General features: G+C 34.1%; 1 protein-coding gene across 12 annotated transcripts in view; it reads right to left on the bottom strand.

Annotated features, from left to right (window-relative positions):
• CCDC91 (coiled-coil domain containing 91) overlaps nucleotides 1-25,022 on the bottom strand; it is a 346,963-nt gene that overhangs the window by 52,778 nt on the left and 269,163 nt on the right. For all 12 annotated transcript variants that reach the window (XM_030939611.1, XM_010379889.2, XM_010379895.2 and 9 more), the window contains one exon: nucleotides 10,101-10,214. In XM_030939611.1, coding sequence (XP_030795471.1) covers nucleotides 10,101-10,214 — 114 coding nt within the window. The remainder of the gene's footprint in view (nucleotides 1-10,100; nucleotides 10,215-25,022) is intronic.

The following is a 25,022-nucleotide window of genomic DNA, read 5'->3' as shown; positions in this document are numbered from 1 at the left end:
CTACTGTGGGCTTTAACAATTTTCTTCAGATATTGGCTTCATCCTAGATAGTAAAGTGAAATGGCTAGTATACAGGAAGTTGACAAGGGCCTTTGGTGTGATATAGTAGAAAAAGACCTGGATCAAGTCTTAGCTATATGCCATTATTAGATGTAATCTCAGAAATGTTATTTCTATCATCTGGATTTTCTGGTTTACAAAAGGATAATAAACATGCAAGTGATTATAAATTGTAAGAGTCAAATAACATATAAAAAACTTTATAAATTTTAGTTGCTAAACAAATATATATCATTATTAAGAATACTAGGATATAGGCTCTCTTTATTGGTTATTTTATTTGTCCTTGTAGCCTAAGCACAGTGTTCCAACTATTAAAGGTATTCATAATATTTCTTTATAGAATGAAAAAAAAATTTATACTGAAGCTTCTCCATACATAGTTTAAGATGGGATAGTGAAAAGTATACACAGATGCACACTGTGTAAACATACAGATATATATAGACAGATTAAGATGCAGGCAATTTGTAATAACACTTCATTCTCCATTTCCTTCTAAACAGTTTAATAGTATGGGCTGGAGTGAGAACAGTGAAGGCAATTGTGGGCCCTTAATAAACAGCTCACAAATAAAGGTCCTTCAAACAGACACACAAACATATACACTTTCATACATACACACACACACATACATACACCTACACTGTTCACACACACACACACACACACACACACACACACACACACACACACACAGACATTTTTAACTTCTAAGGGTGGCTGAAGGGCATATCAATATAATAAACCAAAAAAAATTCCCTCCATGTCTGTTGCCCCCAATAATCTGAGCTTTATGAGCCCAGATATTCTAGAATTGCATCTAAAAGGTATATCAAGAATCTAGAAAATAGACTTATTTACAAAAATTTGTATACATAAATTTGCTTATTCTTTTAAGAAACCAAATCCTTTGGCTTCTCACAGACTATTTTTCCTCTTTTTATTAAACTAAAATGTTTTCATTTGACAGAAACCAAAAGTCCAAGCTGATCATCATAGTCTTAAGTGATCTTCCAGAATTTTGTTGTCAATTATTGTCAGCATAATGCATTTGGTCTTTATTCAAGCACTGTCATGTGCCAGTGGTGTTTATTATTGCTTCAAGCTATTATTTTGACCTCATGTAATTCCCTAAGGAGTACGTTCTTATACTTTCCTTCCAAAATAAGGCTTTAAGCTTTAAAAGACATGGTGCTTCTGGTCTCGCACAGCTTTTTTGATCTACCTCCTGGGTTCAAGTGATTCTCCTGCATCAGTGAATACATGTTTTTTAAAGTTAAATCATTTTACCAATGAATAAAGTTAGCTGCCATTATAGTAATTCAAGAAGTGATCATTTAGCTGGGCGAGGTGGCTCAAGCCTGTAATCCCAGCACTTTGGGAGGCCTAGGAGGGCGGATCACAAGGTCAGGAGATCGAGACCATCCTGGCTAACACGGTGAAACCCCGTCTCTCCTAAAAAATACGAAAAACTAGCCGGGCGAGGTGGTGGGCGTCTGTAGTCCCAGCTACTCGGGAGGCTGAGGCAGGAGAATGGCGGGAACCCAGGAGGCGGAGCTTGCAGTGAGCTGAGATCCGGCCACTGCACTCCAGCCTGGGCGACAGACCGAGACTCCGTCTCAAAAAGAAGTGATTATTTAGATGAACAATTTTGAGTCATTACGTAAAAACAGAGATAAACATTTTCATATACTAGATGCCTCCAACGTCTTTATGCTCACTGTACCTTGATTAGAATCCATCCAAAAACCAATGAAAAATACCGCATTAACTACTACACCAAACTAGTTTTTACGTGAACATGCATAAATTTACATTTTGATTTTAAGTTAAAACATATTTTATATTCCTTGCTACAGGAATAATGGGATATAATCTAAGCATTGGGCTTTATCTTTAACATCATCTCAATTAACACACTGTTGAAATGGAAATAACAAACAGGGCTGTCTCACCAAAGTGTGTGACTGTCCACATATCAGTAAGCTTTTTCAAGATTGTTCTTATGCAAGTGAGAACAGCACAACAAGACAGATCATCAAGAAGACTGATAAAATATAAAGTGGGAGACAGCAATAAATTTGGTTTTAAAGTATAATTTGTGAAATAAGCTGTTAAAGAGTTTAAGATAGAAAAATAGTGAATAAGTTTTAAAATCATAATTATATTAACCTTAAACAACTATAAAACCTTTAAAATATGTTTACTTCACTATCCTCTCGTTCAAATCAAATTTCCTATGCTTTTAATTTAAGGAGCAGGATAAATTTGTGACCTAGTTGAAACATCATTTGGCAAGATGGTTAGTACTGGCTATTTTTCTAAATCCAAATATTTTTCCATTTGTTTATTGTGCCACCTGAAATGGATACAATTATACAAATTTGGAAAGTAAACTTCTAATGATTTAAATTACAATACAGCTTATGCAGAGAAGGCTAAATTCCTGTTGGCATCAAAAAATGAGGTACACCTGAAAACAGGCAACAATGAATGTGAGGGTATAGTATGATTTCTAATATGAGTTGGTTACATAAAAGCATTTTCAAATATGAGACCCAAATCAAAAGTTACAAGGGCAGATGCTTTAGACCACAGTTGAATTGTTAATGAGCTACTTCTTGCACATACAACTACACAGTCTCCTCCAGATTGGATAGAAGATTAATTAGGATGAGAATGGGGCAGGAGGCTAGGGAATGTCAGGAAAGTGACATTTTTCTATACTAATGTATAAATGCCACATAATGTAACTACTATGATGCAACTGATTTATATCAAGAATTAAAAACCTCTCAAGAGGTTTATCAACTGTCAAGGAAAATGTTACTCATAGTCTTAACAGAATTTTAGGACTTTAAGAGTCATTAGAGGTCAGCTAGTCAAATTTCCATATTTCTAAGAAGAGAAAAGTAAGGGACCATGAGATATTAAATAACTTATATTGAAATAATGGTTTATTCAATTAACTGTGTAACTGGTCAGAAAATAAGGTAAGTTCATTTTGTCTAAATATTATCTTTTAATAGTTGGAGATGCAAACGTCCAAGAATACTGCAGCAAAACTAGATTAAAAGAGTCCTTTCATATTTAAAAAATTCTGACAATGCCTTGACCACAAAACCTTTGAAGTAAAGAAAATTGCTTCTTACTCTTCTCTAAAAACCTAAATTAAAAGCATACTCTAAAGTGAAGGTTATTTTCCTGGAGGTGATTTAGAAAACACAGGCAATAATTTTGTTTCTTAAGAGGAAAAATAATATTTTATTATATTTGGATGAAATTTTATTTTTTAGGAATCACTGCTTGGCTGTGAGTAGTTGTTGCTTGCTGAATGTTATTCACACTTCCTTCCTCATAGCAAACTCATGTGTAACAGTCTTAACTTTTGGGATGGGTTGGAACTCTTCATTCTAACGCAAGGGCTGTCAGTCATTATGAACCACAAATTGTTCCTCCCTAGGGAAGTGTCAGGGATGTATTCTTTTCCATCTCATTTTTCTGCCATCTTCATTTATAATATAAAGTTTATGGCACTAATGATCAGATATGATGTATTATAATACCTTACATGGCAATTAATACATAGAGAGAAATCTTCTCCAGAATAGCACCTAAGAGACTTCAATTGTCTAGTTACCCTGAGGCATAATAAGCGAATAAAAATTTTAAAGGGCTGAAAGGAAGAAACTTTCCCCGCAAGATAATTTTGATGATTTAGAATGGGAGTTGATAAACATTCTTCTTTAAAGAACCAGATAGTAAATATTTGGGGTTATATGTCCTGATGGCCTCTCTTAACTACTCAACTCTGCTACTGAAGCATGACTTCAGTTAGTGGACAATACAAAAATGAATGGATATGAATGTGTGTTTCAATTAAACTTTATTTACAAAAGCAGGCAGCAGGCTGGATTTGACCCATAAGTTGTAGTTTGCAACTTCTACTACAGAATTTATAGTGATTGAAAAGAGTCTGAAACCAAAATTTTAATTTTAATAAAATATGATATGGTCCTTCAATGCAAATCACTGTACTAGCAGGTACCTTGCTGATCCACAGAAAGATTAAATAGATTTTTAAACCTTTTTAGGTTTTCCTGTTTGCCTTTTCTTCTCTATTATATGTTATATTGGAAATGTCTAAATCCATTAAAAATTAGATAATTTCTGCCAAGTTTGATGGAAAATTATGAGTGTTGAGGCCACAGATTATCTTTTTGATTCCACATTAAAGTCGTAAATTCAATGTAATGATCTTTTTTTTCCTCGGGATTAGCATGAGAGATTTTTCAGAGAAATTTCTTTTTTTTTTTTTTTTGAGACGGAGTCTCGCTCTGTCGCCCAGGCTGGAGTGCAGTGGCCGGATCTCAGCTCACTGCAAGCTCCGCCTCCCGGGTTCACGCCATTCTCCTGCCTCAGCCTCCCGAGTAGCTGGGACTACAGGCGCCCGCCACCTCGCCCGGCTAGTTTTTTGTATTTTTTTAGTAGAGACGGGGTTTCACCATGTTAGCCAGGATGGTCTCGATCTCCTGACCTCGTGATCTGCCCGCCTCGGCCTCCCAAAGTGCTGGGATTACAGGCTTGAGCCACCGCGCCCGGCCCTCAGAGAAATTTCTAAAAAGATTATGAGGTAGAATTCTTATAAGAAAGGCATTTTTATCACTAAAACTAATTCATCATTGATTTAAATTATTTTTCTGGTTGATCATTTTAAAAGCTCTCCTTATTTGGATATTTTCATTCCATAGTAATTTTCGGTTATGATTATGACTCGGACTAATATTACAAGTACTATGTATCTGACACAGTAAATAATTTAGGATGTAATTTGAATGTAAATTATACTTTACTTAATTAGTACATGTACAGGTAGCCCCTTTGTCCTAAGATGTTTAGACCAGACGAATACTAGGTTATTTATAAAGTTTAGTGAAATCTCTATTGATTTGACACACAAAAATTGGCAAATAGCATTTAAAATTAAAATTTTTCTCAGTAGAATTCTAACTTTAATTCTAGTATAATTCTGAGTGTAATTTTACTAAACAGGAATGGATAACTTATTAAATACTTATTAATTTCAGAGACACAGAAAGAGCTATGTAACCTTATATAGCAATTTATAAATCCATTGTGTTTATATTGTTAGATAATCCATAAGTTATTTGAAAAATTAAGTATTTTGAAGTTTTCTTTCTGTGTTTTTCTGTCTTTTAAAAGTAAAAGACTAAAAAAAAGATGTACTGGAAAAGTCTTCATTTCAAACTTTTAGTGAATTTTGTAAAAGTACAATGATGCCTAATGAAAGACTATTAGGACAAAAGACATAAAAGGTAGGACCTAATACAACAGTAGACTTCTTCCTTCAAAGATTTTCAAAAACTTCAAGAACAGAATTTCACAGACTGAAATTCAAGCTCAGTTGGAAACAAGGTCTATCGGGCTTTTAAGTTGTCTAATGTTGAAAATCTCAAGTTGAATCTCTAGTTAAAAAAAAAAAAATCCTGGGGAAGGGAAAGGAAAATTTTTGTTCTGGAAATGTGTTCTTCTCTGATGTAAATAGAAATCCATCTTCCAAAGGAAGAAGTAGATGTGAGATGCCCTAACTTAGTCTTTTGGAAAACAGACAAGAAGATTATGAATTTACTAAAATACTTTTGTTTTTCCTATTAGTTTATAAACTCTGAGATATCTTTTTTGTGTATGAAAATTTTCCAAACCCCAAGATATTCATAAAACTTCACTCAAAACACTGAAATACATTTTTGGAAAAGAAGAATATAGAGAATCTCAATTTTTAAAAATTTACATCAGAGGTCTAGTAATTAGTTGGTGCTTTCATTTCAGATCATTTATTGACTTTCTTTTTTTTTATAGCTTTTCTGTTTGGAAAGATACAAACATTCAAATATTAAAAATATGCCACAGTATGTGTTATTAATAAAACTTTAAAATCTCAAAGTATAAGTAATAAATTTCCTACAAGTATACTGATTAAATCAGTTTTAATATTCTGTAACAGAAGTGAAATAAAATTTTAGCATACTGTAAACTTCAGAAGAAATAGAACACCAAACACTATTCTAAAGAGCACATTTTAAAATTAGCAACAATAATGCTGCTCGTCGTTTCTATTTTCTGTAAATAACATGGTAAAGATGATAATTAGCATAACACATATATTATTGAGTCCTTACTATAGCTGCTATGTTATTACATGTATTAACTCATAACAACTCTGTAAGGTAGGTATTAGATTTATTCTCCTTAATATATAAGGAAACAAGCAAAGAGAAGTAGAACTTCAGTGCAAATGAAACCTAATGTCATGGTTTCTTTACTGTTATTTTAATAATGTCTCTGCATGTGGTAACTGATTTACTGACTAATACAAGTGAGTATTAGGCCTTTAGTATGATTTGCAAGACCACACAGACTAAATGCCTGAATTCATTGTCAGTTCTTTTCAAAGTTAATTTGCTTCATGGGGGGACCAGATATCTCTTAAAAAGGCATTTCTTATTCTTATTATAGGCACTTCTTACGGATAACCACGTAACTCCCTTTGTCAAAAAAGTAACATTATCTTTAAAATTCTTTTCTTTCAAGAAAAATCTTCCATCTCAACCGAAGAAATGTTAGTCTAAAATAATCTTATGAATAAGTTTGCTTTGTTATATAATTTCTTATTCAGATTTAGAGCTCAAATAAGGATTGGTACTAATAAGGATTGATATACTATTAAGACAAGACACTAAAAATGTGGAAACAACTAAATATCCATTGACAGATGAATGGATAAAAAATATGGTATATATGTACAACAAAATATCATTCAGCTTTAAAAATGAAAAAAATTCTGCAATCCTTTGACTGCAACCCTTTGATGCAATATGGAACAGTACGGATGATCCTTGAGGGTATTATGCTAAGTGAAATAAGCCAGTCACAGAAAGACGCATACCGCATGGTTCCACTTATATACAGTATCTAAACTAGTCACATTCATAGAATTAGAGTGGAGGGGTGGATAACAGGGGATTGGGTTAGACAGAAACAGGAAATACCCAAACAACAGCATAAAGTTTCGGTCAAGCAAGATGAATAAGTTCTAAAGCTCTGCTGTACAACACTGTACATCTATAGTCAATGATAAAGTATTATAGACTTAAAATTTTAAAAGGAAAGATCTCATGTTGAGTGTTCCTACTAAGATAAAATAAATAATTTAAAAAAGAGTTGATAAAAAAGGATATACCCACGAGAAGTCTTGAATTTATTTGATACTTAAGTTCTTTCACAATTGCAATCCCTGTATGCATATAAATGTACCTGTAATTCCTTTGCTGAATGATTACTTTTGAATAAGATTATTTAAAATAAACTCTTTGTGGGTACATATGGAAATAGGAGTTTTCTGAGCACATAATACTCCTTGAAAAGTCAATTGACTCTTTGGCTCAGAATTTACTCTTTAGAAGGTTAGACATCTATCAGGAATTTGAGTGAAAATGCTTTTAAAAACACTCTTGAGAGTGAACAGGCAACCTACAGAATGGGAGAAAATTTTTGCAATCTACTCATCTGACAAAGGGCTAATATCCAGAATCTACAAAGAACTCAAACAAATATACAAGAAAAAAACAAACAACCCCATCAAAAAGTGGGCAAAGGATATGAACAGACATTTCTCAAAAGAAGACATTCATACAGCCAACAGACACATGAAAAAATGCTCATCATCACTCGCCATCAGAGAAATGCAAATCAAAACCACAATGAGATACCATCTCACACCAGTTAGAATGGCAATCATTAAAAAATCAGGAAACAACAGTTGTTGGAGAGGATGTGGAGAAATAGGAACACTTTTACACTGTTGGTGGGACTGTAAACTAGTTCAACCATTATGGAAAACAGTATGGCAATTCCTCAAGGATCTAGAACTAGATGTACCATGTGACCCAGCAATCCCACTACTGGGTATATACCCAAAGGATTATAAATTATTCTACTACAAAGACACATGCACATGTATGTTTATTGCAGCACTATTCACAATAGCAAAGACTTGGAATCAACCCAAATGTCCATCTGTGACAGACTGGATTAAGAAAATGTGGCACATATACACCATGGAATACTATGCAGCCATAAAAAAGGATGAGTTTGCGTCCTTTGTAGGGACATGGATGCAGCTGGAAACCATCATTCTTAGCAAACTATCACAAGAACAGAAAACCAAACACCGCATGTTCTCACTCATAGGTGGGAACTGAACAATGAGATCACTTGGACTCGGGAAGGGGAACATCACACACTGGGGCCTATCATGGGGAGGGGGGAGGGGGGAGGGATTGCATTGGGGAGTTATACATGATATAAATGATGAATTGGTGGGTGCTGACGAGTTGATGGGTGCAGCACACCAACATGGCACAAATATACATATGTAACAAACCTGCACGTTATGCACATGTACCCTAGAACTTAAAGTATAATAAAAAAAAAAATAAAATAAAAAATAAAAAAAAAAATAAAAACACTCTGAGGTAAACTGTACAAAGATTTAATCCCACATAAAATGTTTCTGTGAATGGTTAATTTATCTGGAAAGACTACTTAGCAAGTTTTTACTCTGGTGACAAATTCTCCTTTGTTGAAACCTAATTGTAGCCATCAAGAGGTGGGGATTTTCTTTGTATCATACCAAATTTGACTTCAAGTTAAGAGCATTGGATGGCTGGGCATGGTGGCTCATGCTTGTATTCCCTGCACTTTGAGAGGCTGAGGTGGGTGGATCACTTGAGGTCAGGAGTTCAAGACCAGCCTGAAACTCCATCTCTACTAAAAATAAAAAATAAAAAAATTAGCCGGGCATGGTGGCAGCTGCCTGTGATTTCGGCTACTCAGGAGGCTGGGGCAGAAGAATTGCTTGAATCTGGGAGGCAGAGGTTGCAGTGAGCAGAGACTGTGCCACTACACTCCAGCTTGGGCGACAGAGCAAGGCTCTGTATCAAAAAAAAAAAAAAAAAGTATAGGACTAAAGTAGTGTCATGAGCTTTTAGTGCACTTCTTGAACTGCCAAATGCAGGATAATATCTTATCGTACGTTTTCTATTTATTTTGCCATTCTGACCACCAATTAAGTTTAGCTATGTGTCAAATTACCTGATACACACAGTTTATGTTTGTTTTGTTACATTATGTAATGCAATATATGTTTGCAATATATATATTTACACACAAATATTTAAATATATTTATATAATATATAACATATACTAAGTATATAAAGAAAACATCCTAAAACACTGTATGTGAAAAATTTTATTATATATTTTATATATATATTTATTACAGAGAAGATTACAGTAAACATCTAATTTTAAAGAGTTTCTTATTTTGTGTATTGCTTAGAGGACTGAATATTTGTTGAAAAGACAACAAATCAAGTTAGTTCCATTATTTTCAGCTACTGCTCAGAATAACATTAATAAAACCACGTTGTATGAAAATGATATTTGTTTCAAAGCTTTAATATGCATTCTAAACTCTTACAAGCATATTCTGAGTTTTGGTTTTGAAGTGGCACTATGGCAGAAGAGCCTGAATTTGCTAACTGTAATTATGTCCATTAGAACTACAGTGGTGTTAATACAGTCAGAAAGCTTAAAGGATGCATATACATGTCTATAAATATTATAAGAAATTAACAAATGTATGGCAAAAGACTCTAAAAATGTAGAACTGTCTATTACCTTTGTGAGTAAAGCTAAACTGGAAATGCTATAGGTTATTTCTAGGAGTCTACCAAGAAATTATTCACTGTTGCTTTTTGCTGACAGATGGGATTTATGTTTATAGACATAACTATCAGAATATATAATTATATCAGAAAATATCCTTAGATGAAGATTCGTAAGTTAGATGACAGAGGGCATTTTAAATATTTTACAATTTCATGGTATTGTATGGAAGTCACTGACTGAGTTCACTGAAGTACAAATTAAAACTCTTCAGGAGATACTTACCCTTTTCTGTTCTTTTATATACTCTATCAATTCATCTCTTGTTCTTTTCACTGCCTCTTCCACAGCCTTTTCACTTCGTTTCTGCTCTTCTATTATTGCTGCCTTAACAGTTTCCTGTTTGTGGGAGAAGGCAAAACAGTCAGGGAGGTAAGCACCATGACATATTTGTGTCCATTTCATATAAACTAAAAATCCTCTTCAGCGGGTTTCAGTTCATTCTATTCAAAGTGTACCTTTACACAGGAATAAGAACTTATAAAATCTTTTGGGATCTTTTAGAGATTTCACAGAACTCCCTTTCCCAAACTGAGTGAAAGGGAAAGGAATGGAATATGCCATTTATTGCAGGGAGTGCCTGACAGACTCCAATGGCTTCCTTACCAACCTTTCATTTGATGTTTACATGATTCATTGCCTTCCTGTATTTTGCACTATCCACATAAGACTTCCAACTTGTGTTTATTCTTCCAAGAACACTCTAATGCTCTAGCTGTTTTATTCACGTTTAATACTGCCATCATACAATAATCAAGTGTGGTCTGAGTGGTAAGATTTACAGCTAGTTTGGTCCTCTTGCCAGGTTAAGATGTTGTGAGCTGGACACCATAAGTAAGAGGTAAAAATTCCACCCAGTGTGCTAATATTAGAAATGAGAGATCCAGGGAGGGAAATAGTACTCTCCGTTTATTGAAATAGTAATCAGGTACTGAAGAGATTTCAGAATTGCAAATACAGAAAGCAAGCTAAAATTCTGTAAAACTACAACACTTCTCAGGAAGTCATGATATTTTCGGCTACAATAGTATATCATGAAATGGAATGAATGCCACGAAGCAAAATCTTTTCATTCCCATCTGTAGGTACCAACCTTTTTTATTGGACATCAAGGCAATCAATTGGAAAATGCTTGAGTTTCTCATAATATTTGCTTCAGTTTTGATTCTTGGAGGTTCTGCTCTTTGTGGAGTGTATGTATGACTTAGCTTAGTTTCCCCCAATTAATTTTAGATATTTATATGTAACTCAGAAAATATAAAATAATATAAAGGACTCTGTATTTCAAATCTATTTACTGTAAAAAATGGAGATATGGAAATACATAAACACAAAGCAAGACACACATATATATACACTTGGATATAAAGAAGATAGGATAAACTGTACATACTATTTTCTAAACTCTAGCATTTTTTACATAGAATATATCTTGGACATTTTCTTAAGACATTACATATTCCTCTATAATATGATTTATATCATATTATAGGGCTACATAATAATTTATTTTACCAATTTTTAATCATGGGTATTTTGGTCATTTTAAATAAAATACAGCAGTGACAAACATCCACATATGTATCTTTGTGCTACATTGCAGTTATTTACTTTGAACCAATTCAAAAAGTGGAATCATTTTTGACCAAAGGATTTAAACTCAATATATCTTTTGACATTTTGTACAAATTTATTCTTATAAGCAGCTCATAAGAATGGCTATTTCTTGCATCTTTGATAACATTTATTTTCATCGGTTTTTACAATCTTTGCCTACTTGCGGAGAATGATATAGAATTTTATCCCGTACTTTTAAAAGATTATGTGAGTTGAGCATTTAATTTATAAAAATATTGGCAATAGCCGGGCGCGGTGGCTCGAGCCTGTAATCCCAGCACTTTGGGAGGCCGAGACGGGCGGATCACAAGGTCAGGAGATCGAGACCATCCTGGCTAATACGGTGAAACCCCGTCTCTACTAAAGAATACAAAAAACTAGCCGGGCGATGAGGCGCGCGCCTGTAGTCCCAGCTACTTGGGAGGCGGAGACAGGAGAATGGCGTAAACCTGGGAGGCGGAGCTTGCAGTGAGCTGAGATCCGGCCACCGCACTCCAGCCTGGGCGATAGAGCCAGACTCCGTCTCAAAAATAAAAATAAAAATAAAAATAAAAATAAAAATAAAATAAAATAAATAAATAAATAAATAAATAAATAAATAAATAGGCAACACACACGTTTTCTCTTGTCATTTGCTTGATCATATCGTCTACCACTTTAATATTGGTATACTTATTTTTTTATTCCCTTCCTTATAAAATTAACTGAAAATTCTGAAAGTCTTTGATAAATTTTAGTATTTTATTTTCAGTCACTGAGTACACTAAATGTTGGTTCCATTGATAGAGCACAAAGTTGTTTCCATAATTATTTCAAAAGATTAAAGTTGAAAAACTATAGCAATTTATAAAAGAAAAACATGAGAATAAAACTATTTAGCATCTGCTATTATAATTCTTATTGACTGCACACTTGCAAATTTAGAATTTGAAGTTATTCAAATTTAGAAAGATAAAAATATTACATACTAAGCTCTCTGAAATAAAACACCTTAATAATTCTGTAGTGAAGAATATGAATATTCACATTATATGAATAAATTAAAGGTATTAATAGCTTCACATTAGTTCAAGTCAGGTTTTGCTAACAGGTGAGTTACAAAAATCTTTAGTTTTCAGGGCTTTTGAAATTTTACAACTGCAGATAAAAAACTGTCATAAGAAGCATATTAGTAAATCTGACCAGGCCTGTATGATTAAAAGCAAAAAGCATCAATTTAAATCAATGGGCTATAACCAGAAAAACATGAAGAGTTAGTGAAAGTTATTCAGTTAACACTTTTGAGGGAGCTGAGTGTTTATATTATTAATACCTTCTCAGTTGAAATTTTTGAGGCTCTACAATTCCTTGTTTTTGAGCTGGCAAAGGACCATTTACAGTACAAAATTTCCCTTGATTCTATCCTCCCCAGTTGGGAGTTAAGTGACAGTCAAGGTTGTGAAGCTCATCCTGAAAAACTGCTCATCTATAAATTATTCCTTTGAATGTTATACAAAAGTAAAGTTTAAGCCTTCCACTTTCTAATCAGGCCCAATTCTGAATTAGTTAGAACTGATTAATACATTTTGTTTGCGTGTATGCAAGTGGTATGTGAATATCTGCCTGCATGTTTTGTTTGTTCCATAAATTAAATATATCATTCCTGGGAGTCATGAGAAGTAATCTAAAGTAAAACATAGCTTGCAAGGAATAAACAGTTGCCACCAATAAGTACATTCAAATAGGAAATTCTGAAAAGTATTTTCCAAAATATTTTGGTGGTAACACCACCACTGCACGTGGTATATTCTTTAAGGAAGGGTTTCTCAACCTTGGAACTACTGACAATCCTTTGTTGTGAGGGAGCATCCTGTGTGTAAGCAGCATACCTAGTATCTATCCACTAGATGGCTTCCAGTTGAGAAACACTATCCTAAGGTGAATAGTTTGGAATGAAAGGTACTCAATTGCATATATGTTATGCTGTATTTGTGAAAATATATCAGTCATATTTCTTGTCATATTGGAATGTTTTTATCTAAAAATATATGCAGAAACATCCTATCCAAATGATAATCTAACTAGTGTTTAAATGTGGAGAAAGTTCCATATACTGTTTTTTAAAAATAAATGACTGGAATTAGTTTTTATACTGTTATGATTAAGTAGGTCATGTTGAAAGTCATTCAGGGCTAAAAGCTTATATGATACTTTATACAAGATGTTATAATTCCTCCTTACTGCTTAAAAGTGTGGTTATGCTTTAGTATCCATTGAATCTACCATACATTTCAGAAATCACAGGATTATGAGCCAGCAAAATGCCTGTGGTTGTCTGCCCTTTATCAGGGCAATTTTGTTAAGGATTGTACACATAGCTCAATTACAGAAAACAAGTATCACCAACTAACTGAAATCTGGTCTGTGGGTTGTAAACCATAGTACTATGTGGTTGTGTAATTTTCTGAGGAAATTGTGTGTTTTACTTATTTTTTGTTCCTATACAAAATATATGCATATTATCTAATTATGTATTATTTTAAAAGCTACATGTGGTTGTAGAAACGCACCTTAGCAAATGAGTGATAAACTAGAGATGCAAAGACGAGATATCACATGTTATACTGGGTTCTAGTTTGTGGTTGGTAGCAAACCCTGTTCATACATTCATTTGTCAAATATGTCCCAAATACCTATTTTGTATAAAAAATAGTCCCAAATACTGAAAGCTACATTTGTCCATCTCTTGATAAGTTTCTAATTTACTTGTGAAAATAAAATATAAATGCACAGAAACTGAAATAACAGTATACTAAAAGAGATCTTAAAGGACATTGTGGTTAATGAGTGGTGGTAATACCGTTTGAGTTATAAGGAAGGAGATATCACAATGTCTACAATGGTCAGAGAAAACCTTAAAAAAATAGGTGAGCTCTGACTTGAGGTTTAATAGGTGTTTCGTGTGTGTAAAGAAGATGAAGACCGAGGGATCCATATAAGTAGCTACTATTGAATGTTATTTAGGAATAATAGCTTATATGACATTCGGTACAACAGTGCAAAAATAGAACCTGAGTGTATGTTTGAGGCTTCTGGCTACAAATGAAGGCTCTCTTGGGAAAAGTGGAAAGAAAGGAAGGCTGGAACCAAGTATGGGGACCCTGAAAGCTTACAGCTGATGTCAGCAACCCAAGATGTAAAGAGCTACCAATAACAGCATATAGATTGGTTGCTCTTCTTGCCACTTGTATAGTCTTTACATAAGTCAGCAAACAAACATAGTCTTTATTAACCTCATACATAGTCATCCTTGCCTCACCTCCAATGATATACCAAAAGGAAACAGGCGAGCTCATTAGCACAACATCTTCAAAAGTTGCTAACTCTTAAACATTGGTCTAAACAAAGAAAAGAATAGACACATTTTCATTTCCTTCCTATATGGGCAAAGTATTACTCATACAGTATCATCCTATGTCCACAGCCAACAACTCTGATCTAGGGTATATATGTCAGAAATTTGTATCTATGTTTGTAATCCCAATGTACAAATAGAACAGTTTCATTTAAAGTTAGGAGAAAGTCTTCTAGATTGTCCAAAATTCCATTCTTACTAAGAAAAACTAATATTTGGTAGTATGGGTAGAGTGATTCGGGGGTAATAAACTATAATCCTTGTATTGGATGCAGTTTTTTTAACCAAAATACTAGGAAAATAAGTGACATTTTAGTGTCTGTAACAAGCAACCCCCAAAATGAAACAAGCGTGTATAATCAGAAATGTAATTTTCTAGTAACCATAATGTCTCCATTCATAGGTATTACTAAATAGATATCTTAGTCCATTTTCTGCTGCTGTAACATATCACAGACTGGGTAATTTATACAGAAAATTGATCCATGGTTTGTCTCATGGTTATGGAGCCTGAGAAGTCCAAGACCAAGGGCCACGCCTGGTAAGAGCTTTCTTACTGCATCATAACATGGCAGAATACATTACACGATAAAAGAGGGTAAGAGAGGGCAAGAGCACTCAAGACAAAGGGAAAATAGGGGCCAAAATGTGGTATTACATGATATTATACAATGAACTTTTTTCCTGCAACACACATAATTTTAAAGTTGTTCTGTATTGTTCTCAACCAAGGCCAAAGTTAATTTACTAGGAAGGAGCTGCAAGCCCATCTGTAAACTGTATCAATAAATCTCACAATCTTAATCCTCTAAAAATTTAATGGATATACTGTACCATGTAGCTTAAAAGTATAATACAAATCACAGTAAGTAAGGCTACCAAAATATTTTCATGAATACTATAACAGCTACTTATGAAGGGATTAAAATACTTCCTTCTCCCTCAGTGTGAGTTCATGTATCCTACGTTCTATCCCTGCAAATGTTTTCACATGATCAGCAGCATGATTTTCTCAGTGACAATAAGCCTTAAAAAAATGAAGGAAGGCAGTGAGTTAGAGTTGACTTCCAGGTCAGATAAACATGAGTCAATACTTGTACTCTCTTGAATAAAATTTTAACTCTCTAATTCCTTAAAATTTGTTTATGTTAATATATGTAAAGAAAAATTTTAACATACAAAATAAGATAAATAAAATACCATGCACAGCACACTGTGTGCCCCTCAGTTTAAGAAGTAGAATATTTTCGATAATGGTGAAGTCCCTGTGTAACCATCCCTATGAATTTCATCCTTACCAGTTTCCCATTTCCCAAAAGAAGCCACTTAACCTCTTTTTTTTCCCCCGTTTCATGTGCTCTCAATATTTCTAACATTCTTATTGCAATTTTACAGTTTCTGGCATTACTTTTGAGTTTTCAGTGTGGAGGATGAGGAATTTGCCTTATTTCTTAGAACCACTCCAAAATCTAACACATAGATATTTTAGTCCCCCTATCTTCCCACTTCAGATAGATTATGGATTTGGGTAAATCTATAGTAAATATATTACTTTTTGCCATTTAACAACAACATTAATCCTTAGTGGCTTAAAATAACAACCATTTATGTAGACCTGGGATCAGCAATCTACTACCAATGAGCCAAATCCGGTCCGTTGCCTGTTTTGGTACAATCCACTAGATTAGAATACTTTACACTTTTTAATGTTGAAAAAAAGAGAATATTTCATGGCATGATTTTCATCCAATCATACTGCTGTTTGGTGTATTACAAACTGTAGTGATGTAGCAATAATTTGGCTGCATTTCAGTGCCACGAATGTTGTCCTAATGTAACAGAATTATCACTTTTAACTTCACTGCATGTCTATCATCCCAAAACAAGAAAAAATGACTTTGTTGCACTTTTAAGGCAGAGTGTGATTATTTTGATAATGGATTAGATGTCAAAAAAGTGTTTATTATGCAATGAGACCATAACTGTGCTAAAAGAAATAATAAATGTGTATATTACCAGAGTAAACACTCATCACAATATTCTCAACAGGCAAGCAATCATCGAAAAATTACAAAATTGGCCGGGCGCGGTGGCTCAAGCCTGTAATCCCAGCACTTTGGGAGGCCGAGACGGGCGGATCACGAGGTCAGGAGATCAAGACCATCCTGGCTAACATGGTGAAACCCCGTCTCTACTAAAAATACAAAAAACTAGCCGGGCGACCTGGCGGGTGCCTGTAGTCCCAGCTACTCGGGAGGCTGAGGCAGGAGAATGGCGTGAACCCGGGAGGCGGAGCTTGCAGTGAGCTGAGATTCAGCCACTGCACTCCAGCCTGGGCGACAGAGCAAGACTCCGTCTCAAAAAAAAAAAAAAAAAAAAAAAAAAAAAAGAAAAAAAGAAAAATTACAAAATTTACAAAATTTAAAATCCCTCAAGACAACAGATTTCTTACACACGTGCACACACACATACATAAACTTCAACTAAAATTAAATTTCCAAGCGGATCATTTGTTAGTCAAGTCAGAAAAGCCATTTACCAATGATAAGTTTTAAAAATTGTGCTTAATTAAAGCAGCCAGGTAAATGCTCTCCTGAGGGGGAAGAAAGGACCTTGTTTGGAGTGAACAGCTTTTTGTGAGAACAGGTGCTTGATGAGATTGAGGTTATCGTTAGCAAAATCAAGTCAATTAAAAAACAAAGTAAATGATTTTTGAGTAGTTTTCTCGGCTCTTCATGAGTCAGATGATTCACTGAATTATTTATTTCAGGAAACAATGCCAAGTTTGAAGTTATTCAAACTTAGGCTTTATGAATAGTCTGCATGGAACAACTATAGGTAGGAAACTTTTCAAAAAAGGTGAGAAACATTAATTTAGTACAACCTGGCTTGGAATCTGCTAAGATGTGTTAACAACTGATGACATTAAAAATATGTGTGGAATGAAAGCAGGCTTAGCTGAACAAATGTCTAAAACTTGTGAAAAAGTAAATTATTTAAAACTCATAGTTACTCATCAGGAAGTGTTTTGAAGAAAATATCTGAATTTACCATGTATTACTGAACAAGCACTACTAACAGTGAACTTCTTTTGCTTGTGTGGACTAGGCCATTGTCAGTTCTATTAATTTCTGTCTGAAACTGAAGCTCAATATCCTGACTTGCCATCCTATACAGCAGTCCAATGGCTTAGCAGTAGTAAAGATTTGCTGTGATTGTTTCTGAGCTCAGGGCTTTGTCTGAAAGTTTTTCTGAATAAGAAGAACCACTCAATCACAATTACCAAATAATGAACAGCTTAAGACATTAGCTTTTGTTTCAAGCTAATGTTTCTTAATGAATTAAATAAAAAATTACAATGCACAATAGCACTTATCTGCAGCAAGACTTATACTATGGGGTAGTCATTTGAACTATACTCAACACTGTTTGAATCACAAGTAAAGTCAAGCTCCTTTATACACTTCCTATGCATTAACAGCTTAAAAAAAAAAAGTAAGGCTTCTATTTCCACACATTTATGAACTCAAACTACAGTTCCAGAAGTTCCAGACATAGATGCAAGTGCAAAGGAAGCTTCTATATTTCCAAATCCATTTATGCATTTGAGAAACTTTCATCTAACTTTCAACTGGAAGTAATTGATCTGCACTGCAATGACATGCTAAAAGGAAAACATTAAGAGAACCTAGAATTCTATAAATGCCTCCCAGTAATGACTATACTCAATCAAAATTATATATTCATTTATTACTATAAATATTTAGCATACTTGTCTATGTGAAAAGACATTTTAAAGATTAAATATGTAGAATCTCATTATAGATCAGCATTAACAACCAACTAATGAACATTTGTGACCAATTTTCATGATAGGTATAACTAGCTTTAAATAAGCAAATGTTATTACCCCAAAGAGAATTCTACTCTTTTCATTAGATCTATATTAAAAACTGTAATCCATTATTAATATATTTTAAATTTCAATACAATTTTTTTCTCATTATATAAGCACCTATATAATATTCTCAATTAAGCCTCTTAGCCCATGAAGCCTTCTATCTTGACCTCTGCAGAACAAGTCTGCCAATCTCTGATTTAGGCCATGATTCTGCAAGGTGGTAATCTGGGATGGGTTCAGCTGTGTGGTTCTTTTTTCTCTTAGCCGGGCTCTTTCATCTATCTGCAATCAGCCGCTCAATCTATTGTAGCTGGCTACTATTAGCATGGCTTCAGATAAGAGTGCTTGTCTATTCCTTCTGTCGTCTCCCATTCTCCAGTAGACTAGTTCAAGATTTTTCACATGGAAGCTGAACAAGGTTTCAAAACAGTGTGAAAGCATGTGAGGCCACTTAAGACATGATCTCAGAAATGAAACAATGGGCCGGGCGTGGTGGCTCATGCCTGTAATCCCAGTACTTTGGGAGGATGAGGCGGGTTGATTACTTAAAGGCAGGAATTCAAGACCAGCCTGGTCAACATGGCAAAACCCCGCCTTTACTAAAAATTCAAAAATTAGCCAGGCATGATGGTAGACACCTGTAGTCCCAGCTACTCAGGGATGCTGAGGTACGAGAATTGCTTGAACCCAGGGGGTGGAGGTTGCAGTGAGCTGAGATTGCACCACTGCACTCCAGTCTGGGTGACAGATCAAGACTCCACCTCAAAAAAAAAAAAAAAAAGAAAAGAGAAAAGAAAGAAAACAATGTCACTTTAGCTATACTATATTGGCTTGAGTAAATAATTATTACGAGTTAATGCCCAAATTATCTCCTAGTTGTATATATCCTCTCAATATGCTTAAAGATATGAAACATTTCTGTTTGTCTTCTTGGAGATACAACTCCTTGACCTATCTCCAAACTGGATTGGTTGTTCTCTAGGTCTGTTAAATAAATGTCCATTCTGGGATTTCCCTCAGTCCTATTCTTGTGGGTTCCCTATATATTCCTTGAATTGAATCTCCCAGCTTTCTAGATCCCAATGGATTATTTCTTCTTGGTTTACCCTTTGCTGTGGTAGAGTAGGTCCTCCAGGAGATTCCTGAGAAAAATATATGAGATGTAAATGTTTTGATATCTAGTTTATCTGTAAAATGCCTTTATTGTACCTTCACACATAATTGATAGTTTGGTCAAGTATAGATATTTAGGTTGAAATTTTTTGCAGAATTTCATAGGTTATTGAGAAGCCTATTCTGAATCTTCATAATTTGCAAATTGATTTTCCCTCTGAGAGAACTTTTACGTATCTAGGCTCTGTTCCGTTCCTCAAAAATTTCATGATGAACCTAGTTACAGGCCTATCTAGAAACTCATGTCTTACAATCTAGAAATTCATGTTCTTTAATTTCAGATTTACTTTCATGAGATAATAACATAGTATTATGATTTCCTGCATTGTGTTGCTTTTTGTTTCTTCAAAACTATGTGAAGAACTTCTTCAACTGATTGTCTAATTTTCTGATCTTTTCATTTCTATTTTTCATTTCTTCGGGTTTTTAAACTCTTTTCCCATCCTCTGGTAACCATCCTTCTACTATCTATTTCCATGGGTTCAACTGTTTTGATTTTTAGATCTCACAAATGAGTGAGAATATGTAATGTATGTCTTTCTGTGCCTGGCTTGTTTCACTTCACATTAGGAACTCCAGTTCCACTCATGTTATTGCAAATGACTTAATCTCATTAACAACGATGTAATTCATTTCTATGGCTGAATAGTAGTCGTTGTAAGTACCACAATTTTTTTAACCTATTCATCTATTGATGAATACTTAAGTTGCTTCCGAATCTTGGCTATTGTAAACAGTGCTGCAACAAACAGAAGACTGCAAATATTTCATTGATACACTAATTTTCTTTCTTTCAGATATATATCTAGCAGTGGGATGGCTAGATCGTATGGTAGCTCTATTTTTGTTTTTTGAGGAAGCTTCAAACCCTTCTCCATAGTGGTTGTACTAATTTACATTCCCATCAACAGTGTATGAGGGTTCCCCTTTCTCCACATCCTTGCCAGGCATTTGTTCTTGCATGTCTTCTGGATATAAGCTATTTTAACTGGGGTGAGATTATATCTCATTGCAGTTTTGATCTGCATTTTTCTGATTATCAGTGATGCTGAACATCTTTTCGTATTTTTTTTTTTTTTTTTTTGCCATTTGTATGTCTTTTGAGAAATGTCTATTCAAATATTTTCTCTATTTTTTAACTGGATTATTAGATTGTTTCCTATGGCGTTGTTTGAAATCCTTATATATTTCGGTTATTAATGTCTTGTCAGATGGGTAGTTTGCAAATATTTACTCTCATTCTGTGGGTTGTCTTTTCATTTTGTTGATTGTTTCCTTTGCCATATAGGAGCTTTTTAACTTGATGTGACCCCATTTGTCCATTTTTGTTTTGGTTGCTTGTGCTTGTAGGGTAATACTCAAGAAATCTTTGCCCAGTTCAATGTTTTGGAGAGTTTTCCTAATGTTTTCTGGTAGTGGTTTCAGAGTTTGAGGTCTTAGACTTAAGTCTTTAATCCATTTTGACTTCATATGTGGCAAGAGATGGGGGTCTAGTTTCCTTCTTTTGCGTACGGCTATCCAGTTTTCCCTGTACAATTTACTGAAAAGGCTATATTTTCCTCAGTATATGTTCCTGGCACCTTTGTCAAAAATGAGTTCACTGTGGGTGTGTGGATTTGTTTCTGGGTTCTCTATTCTGTTTCACTGGTCTGTGTGTCTCATTTTGTGCCAGTGCCATGCTGCTTTGGTTACTACAGCTATGCAACATAATTTGAAATCAGGTAATGTGAGTTCTCCAGTTTTGTTCTTTTTGCTTTGGATAGCTTTGGCTATTCTGAGACTTTTGTGGTTCCATACAAATTAAAGGATTTTTTTTTTTCTATTTCTGTGAAGAATGCCATTTGTACTTTGATAGAGATTACATTAAATTCACAGATTGCCTTGGGAAATATGGACATTTTAATTTATTCTTCCAATCCATGGACACAGAATATCTTTCCGTTTTTTGGTGTCCACTTCAATTTATTTCATTAGTGTTTTATAGTTTTTATTGTACAGCTCTTTCACTTGTTTGGTTAGGTTAATTCCTAAATATTTAGTTTTATTGGTACCTATTGTAAATGGTATTACTTTCTTGTTTTCTTTTTCAGATTGTTCATTTAGCATATAGAAATGCTACTGACTTTTGTATGTTGATTTTGTATCCTGCAACTTTACTGAATTTTGAAATCAGTTCTAAGTTGTTTCAGTAGAATCTTTAGGATTTTTCCAAATATAAGATAAAATCATCTGAAAAAAAAAAAATTGACTTCTCCCTTTCCAGTTGGGATGCCTTTTACTCTTTTTCTTGTTTGACTACTCTAGCCAGGGCTTCCAGTACTATGATGAATAACAGTAATGACAGTGGCGTCCCTGTTGTGTTCCAGATGTAAGAATATAGGCTTTCAGTTTTTTCCCATTCAGTATGATATTAGCTGAGGGTCTGTCATATTTAACTTTTATTATGTTGAAGTATGTTCCTACTATACCGTTTTTAAAGGGTTTTTATGATGAAGAAGTGGTGAATTTTATTAAATGCTTTTTCAACATCTATTGAAATGATCAAATGGTTTTTGTCCTCCTTTGGTCAATATTTTGTATCACATTAATTCACTTGCAAGTGTTAACCATCCTTGCATCCCAAGGATTAATCTCACTTGGTCATGATGAACAATTATTTAATATATTGCTGAATTTAGTTTGCTAATATTTTGTTTAGGATTTCTGCATCAATATTTAACAGAGATATTGGCTTGCATTTTTTTTTTTTTTTTTTTTTTTGGTGTCTTTGGGTAATACTGGCTTCATAGAATGAGTTAGGAAGTATTCCATTCTCTTCTATTAATTGGAATAGTTTGAGAAGGATTGGTATTAGTTCTGATTTAAATGTTTTGTGAAATTCAGCAGTGAAGCCATCAGGTTCCCAGGCTTTTCTTCACTGAGAGACTTTTTCCTACAGCTTTAATCTCCTTACTTCTTATTCATCTGTTCAGGCTTTAAGTTTCTTCATGATTCCATCTTGGTAGGTTGCATGTATCTAGAAATTTGTCAATTTCTTCTACATTTTCTGATTTATAGCCAAAGAGTTGCTCCTAGTAGCCACTAGGAGATACCAGATGTAGTACAGGTACTAGATGAGATACCAGATGTAGTGTCTCCTTTTTCATTTCTGATTTTATTTGGATCATCTCTTTTTTCTAAGCCTGGAAAATATTTGTCTATTTTGTTTACCTTTTCAAAAACTCAACTTTTTTGTTTCACCGATCTTTGGTATTGTTTTCTTCATTTCAGTTTCAGTGATTTCTGCTCTGATCTTTATTACTTATTTTCTTTTACTAATTTTGAGTTTGGTTTGCTCCTCCTTTTCTAGTTATTTAAGATGCGTGGTTGTTCATCTGAAATTTTTCTTTTTTGATGTAGGCACTTACAGCTATCAACCACACTCTTAGTACTGCCTTTGCTGTATCACATAGGTTTTGGTATGCTGTGTTTCCATTATGTTTCAATTTCTTTCTGAAATTTCTTCATTGACACACTGATCATTGAGGAGCATAGTGTTTCCTTTTCATGTATTTGTGTAGTTTCGAAAATTCCTCTTGTTATTAATTTATAATTTTATTCCATTTTGGTCAGAGAAGATGCTTCATATTATTTAAATTGTTAAAAATGTTTTCAAACTTGTTTTGTAATTTTACATGTGGTCTATCCTTGAGAATGATCCATGTGCTGAGGAGAAGAATGTGAATTCTGTAACCTTTGAATAAAATGTTATGTAAATATCTATTAGATTCATTTGCTTTATAGTGTAGATTAACTCCAGTGTTGATTTGTTGATTTCTATGTGGAAGATCTGTCCAGTACTGAAGGTGGGCTGTTGACATCTTCAGTTACTATTTTACTGGAGTACCTCTCTCTCTCTCTCTCTCTCTCTCTCTCTCTCTCTCTCTCTCTCTCTCTCTCTCTCTCTAGCTATAATATTTGCTTTATATACCTGGGTGCTCCAGTGCTGGGTACATATATATTTAAAACTGTTATATCCTTTTGCTTAATTGACTCCTTTTTCATCATATGATGACCTTCTTTGTCTCTTCTTAGAATTTTTGTCTTGAAATCCATTTTATTTAAGCATAGCTACTCCTGCTCCTTTTTGGTTTCCATTGGCATGGAGCATCTTTCTCCATCCCTTTTTCTTCCGTCTATGTGTGACTTTATAGGTGAAGTGTTGTTTCTTATAGGCAACAGATCAAGGGGCCTTTTTAAAAATACATTCATCCAGTTTATAGCTTTTGATTGGAGAGTTTAGTCCATTTACATTAAATGTCATTACTGATAGTAAGGGCTTACTCTGGCCTTGTGTGTGTGTGTGTGTGTGTGTGTGTGTGTGTGTGTGTGTGTGTATGTGTGGTTGTTTTGTAGTCTCCTCTTCCTTTCTTCCCTTCCTTTTAGTGAAGATGATTTTCTCTGGTGATATGATTTGTTTTCTTAATTTTCATTTTTTGTGTGTTCATTGTATGTTTTTTGATTAGAGTTACCATGAGGTTTGCACTATCTTAGAACCCATTATTTTAAGCAACTTAAAATTGTTTGCTCAAATAAACAATCAAGGAAAACTTTAATTTCATCCCCATAGTTTTTAGCTTGTTGTTATTATTTATATTTTATTGTATTATGTCTTGAAAACTTCTTGTAGTCATTATTTTTGATTGGTTCATTGTTTATTCTTTCTCCTTAGGATAAGAGTTTACATACCAAAGTTACAGTGTTACAATACTCTGTATTTTTCTGTGTACTTACTATTACCAGAGAGTTCTGTACATTCAGTTGATTTCTTATTGCTCATAAAGGTCATTTTCTTTCCAACTGAAGTACTCCCTTTAGCATTTCTTATAGTCAGGTCCTGTGTTGATAAAATCCCATAGTTTTTGTTTGTCTGAGAAAGCATTTATTACTCCTTCATGTCTGAAGGATAATTTTGTTGAATGTACTATTCTAGCGTAAAAGTTGATTTCCTTCAGCACTTTAAATATGCCATGCCACACTCTACTGGCCTGTAAAAGTTTCCAGTGAAAAATCTGCTGCCAGA

The sequence above is a fragment of the Rhinopithecus roxellana genome, chromosome 10, assembly GCF_007565055.1.
Source record: "Rhinopithecus roxellana isolate Shanxi Qingling chromosome 10, ASM756505v1, whole genome shotgun sequence".
In the NCBI taxonomy this organism is placed as follows: domain Eukaryota; kingdom Metazoa; phylum Chordata; class Mammalia; order Primates; family Cercopithecidae; genus Rhinopithecus; species Rhinopithecus roxellana.
Note: the sequence above shows the minus strand (reverse complement) of the source record. Positions and strands in the feature narration are given on the sequence as shown.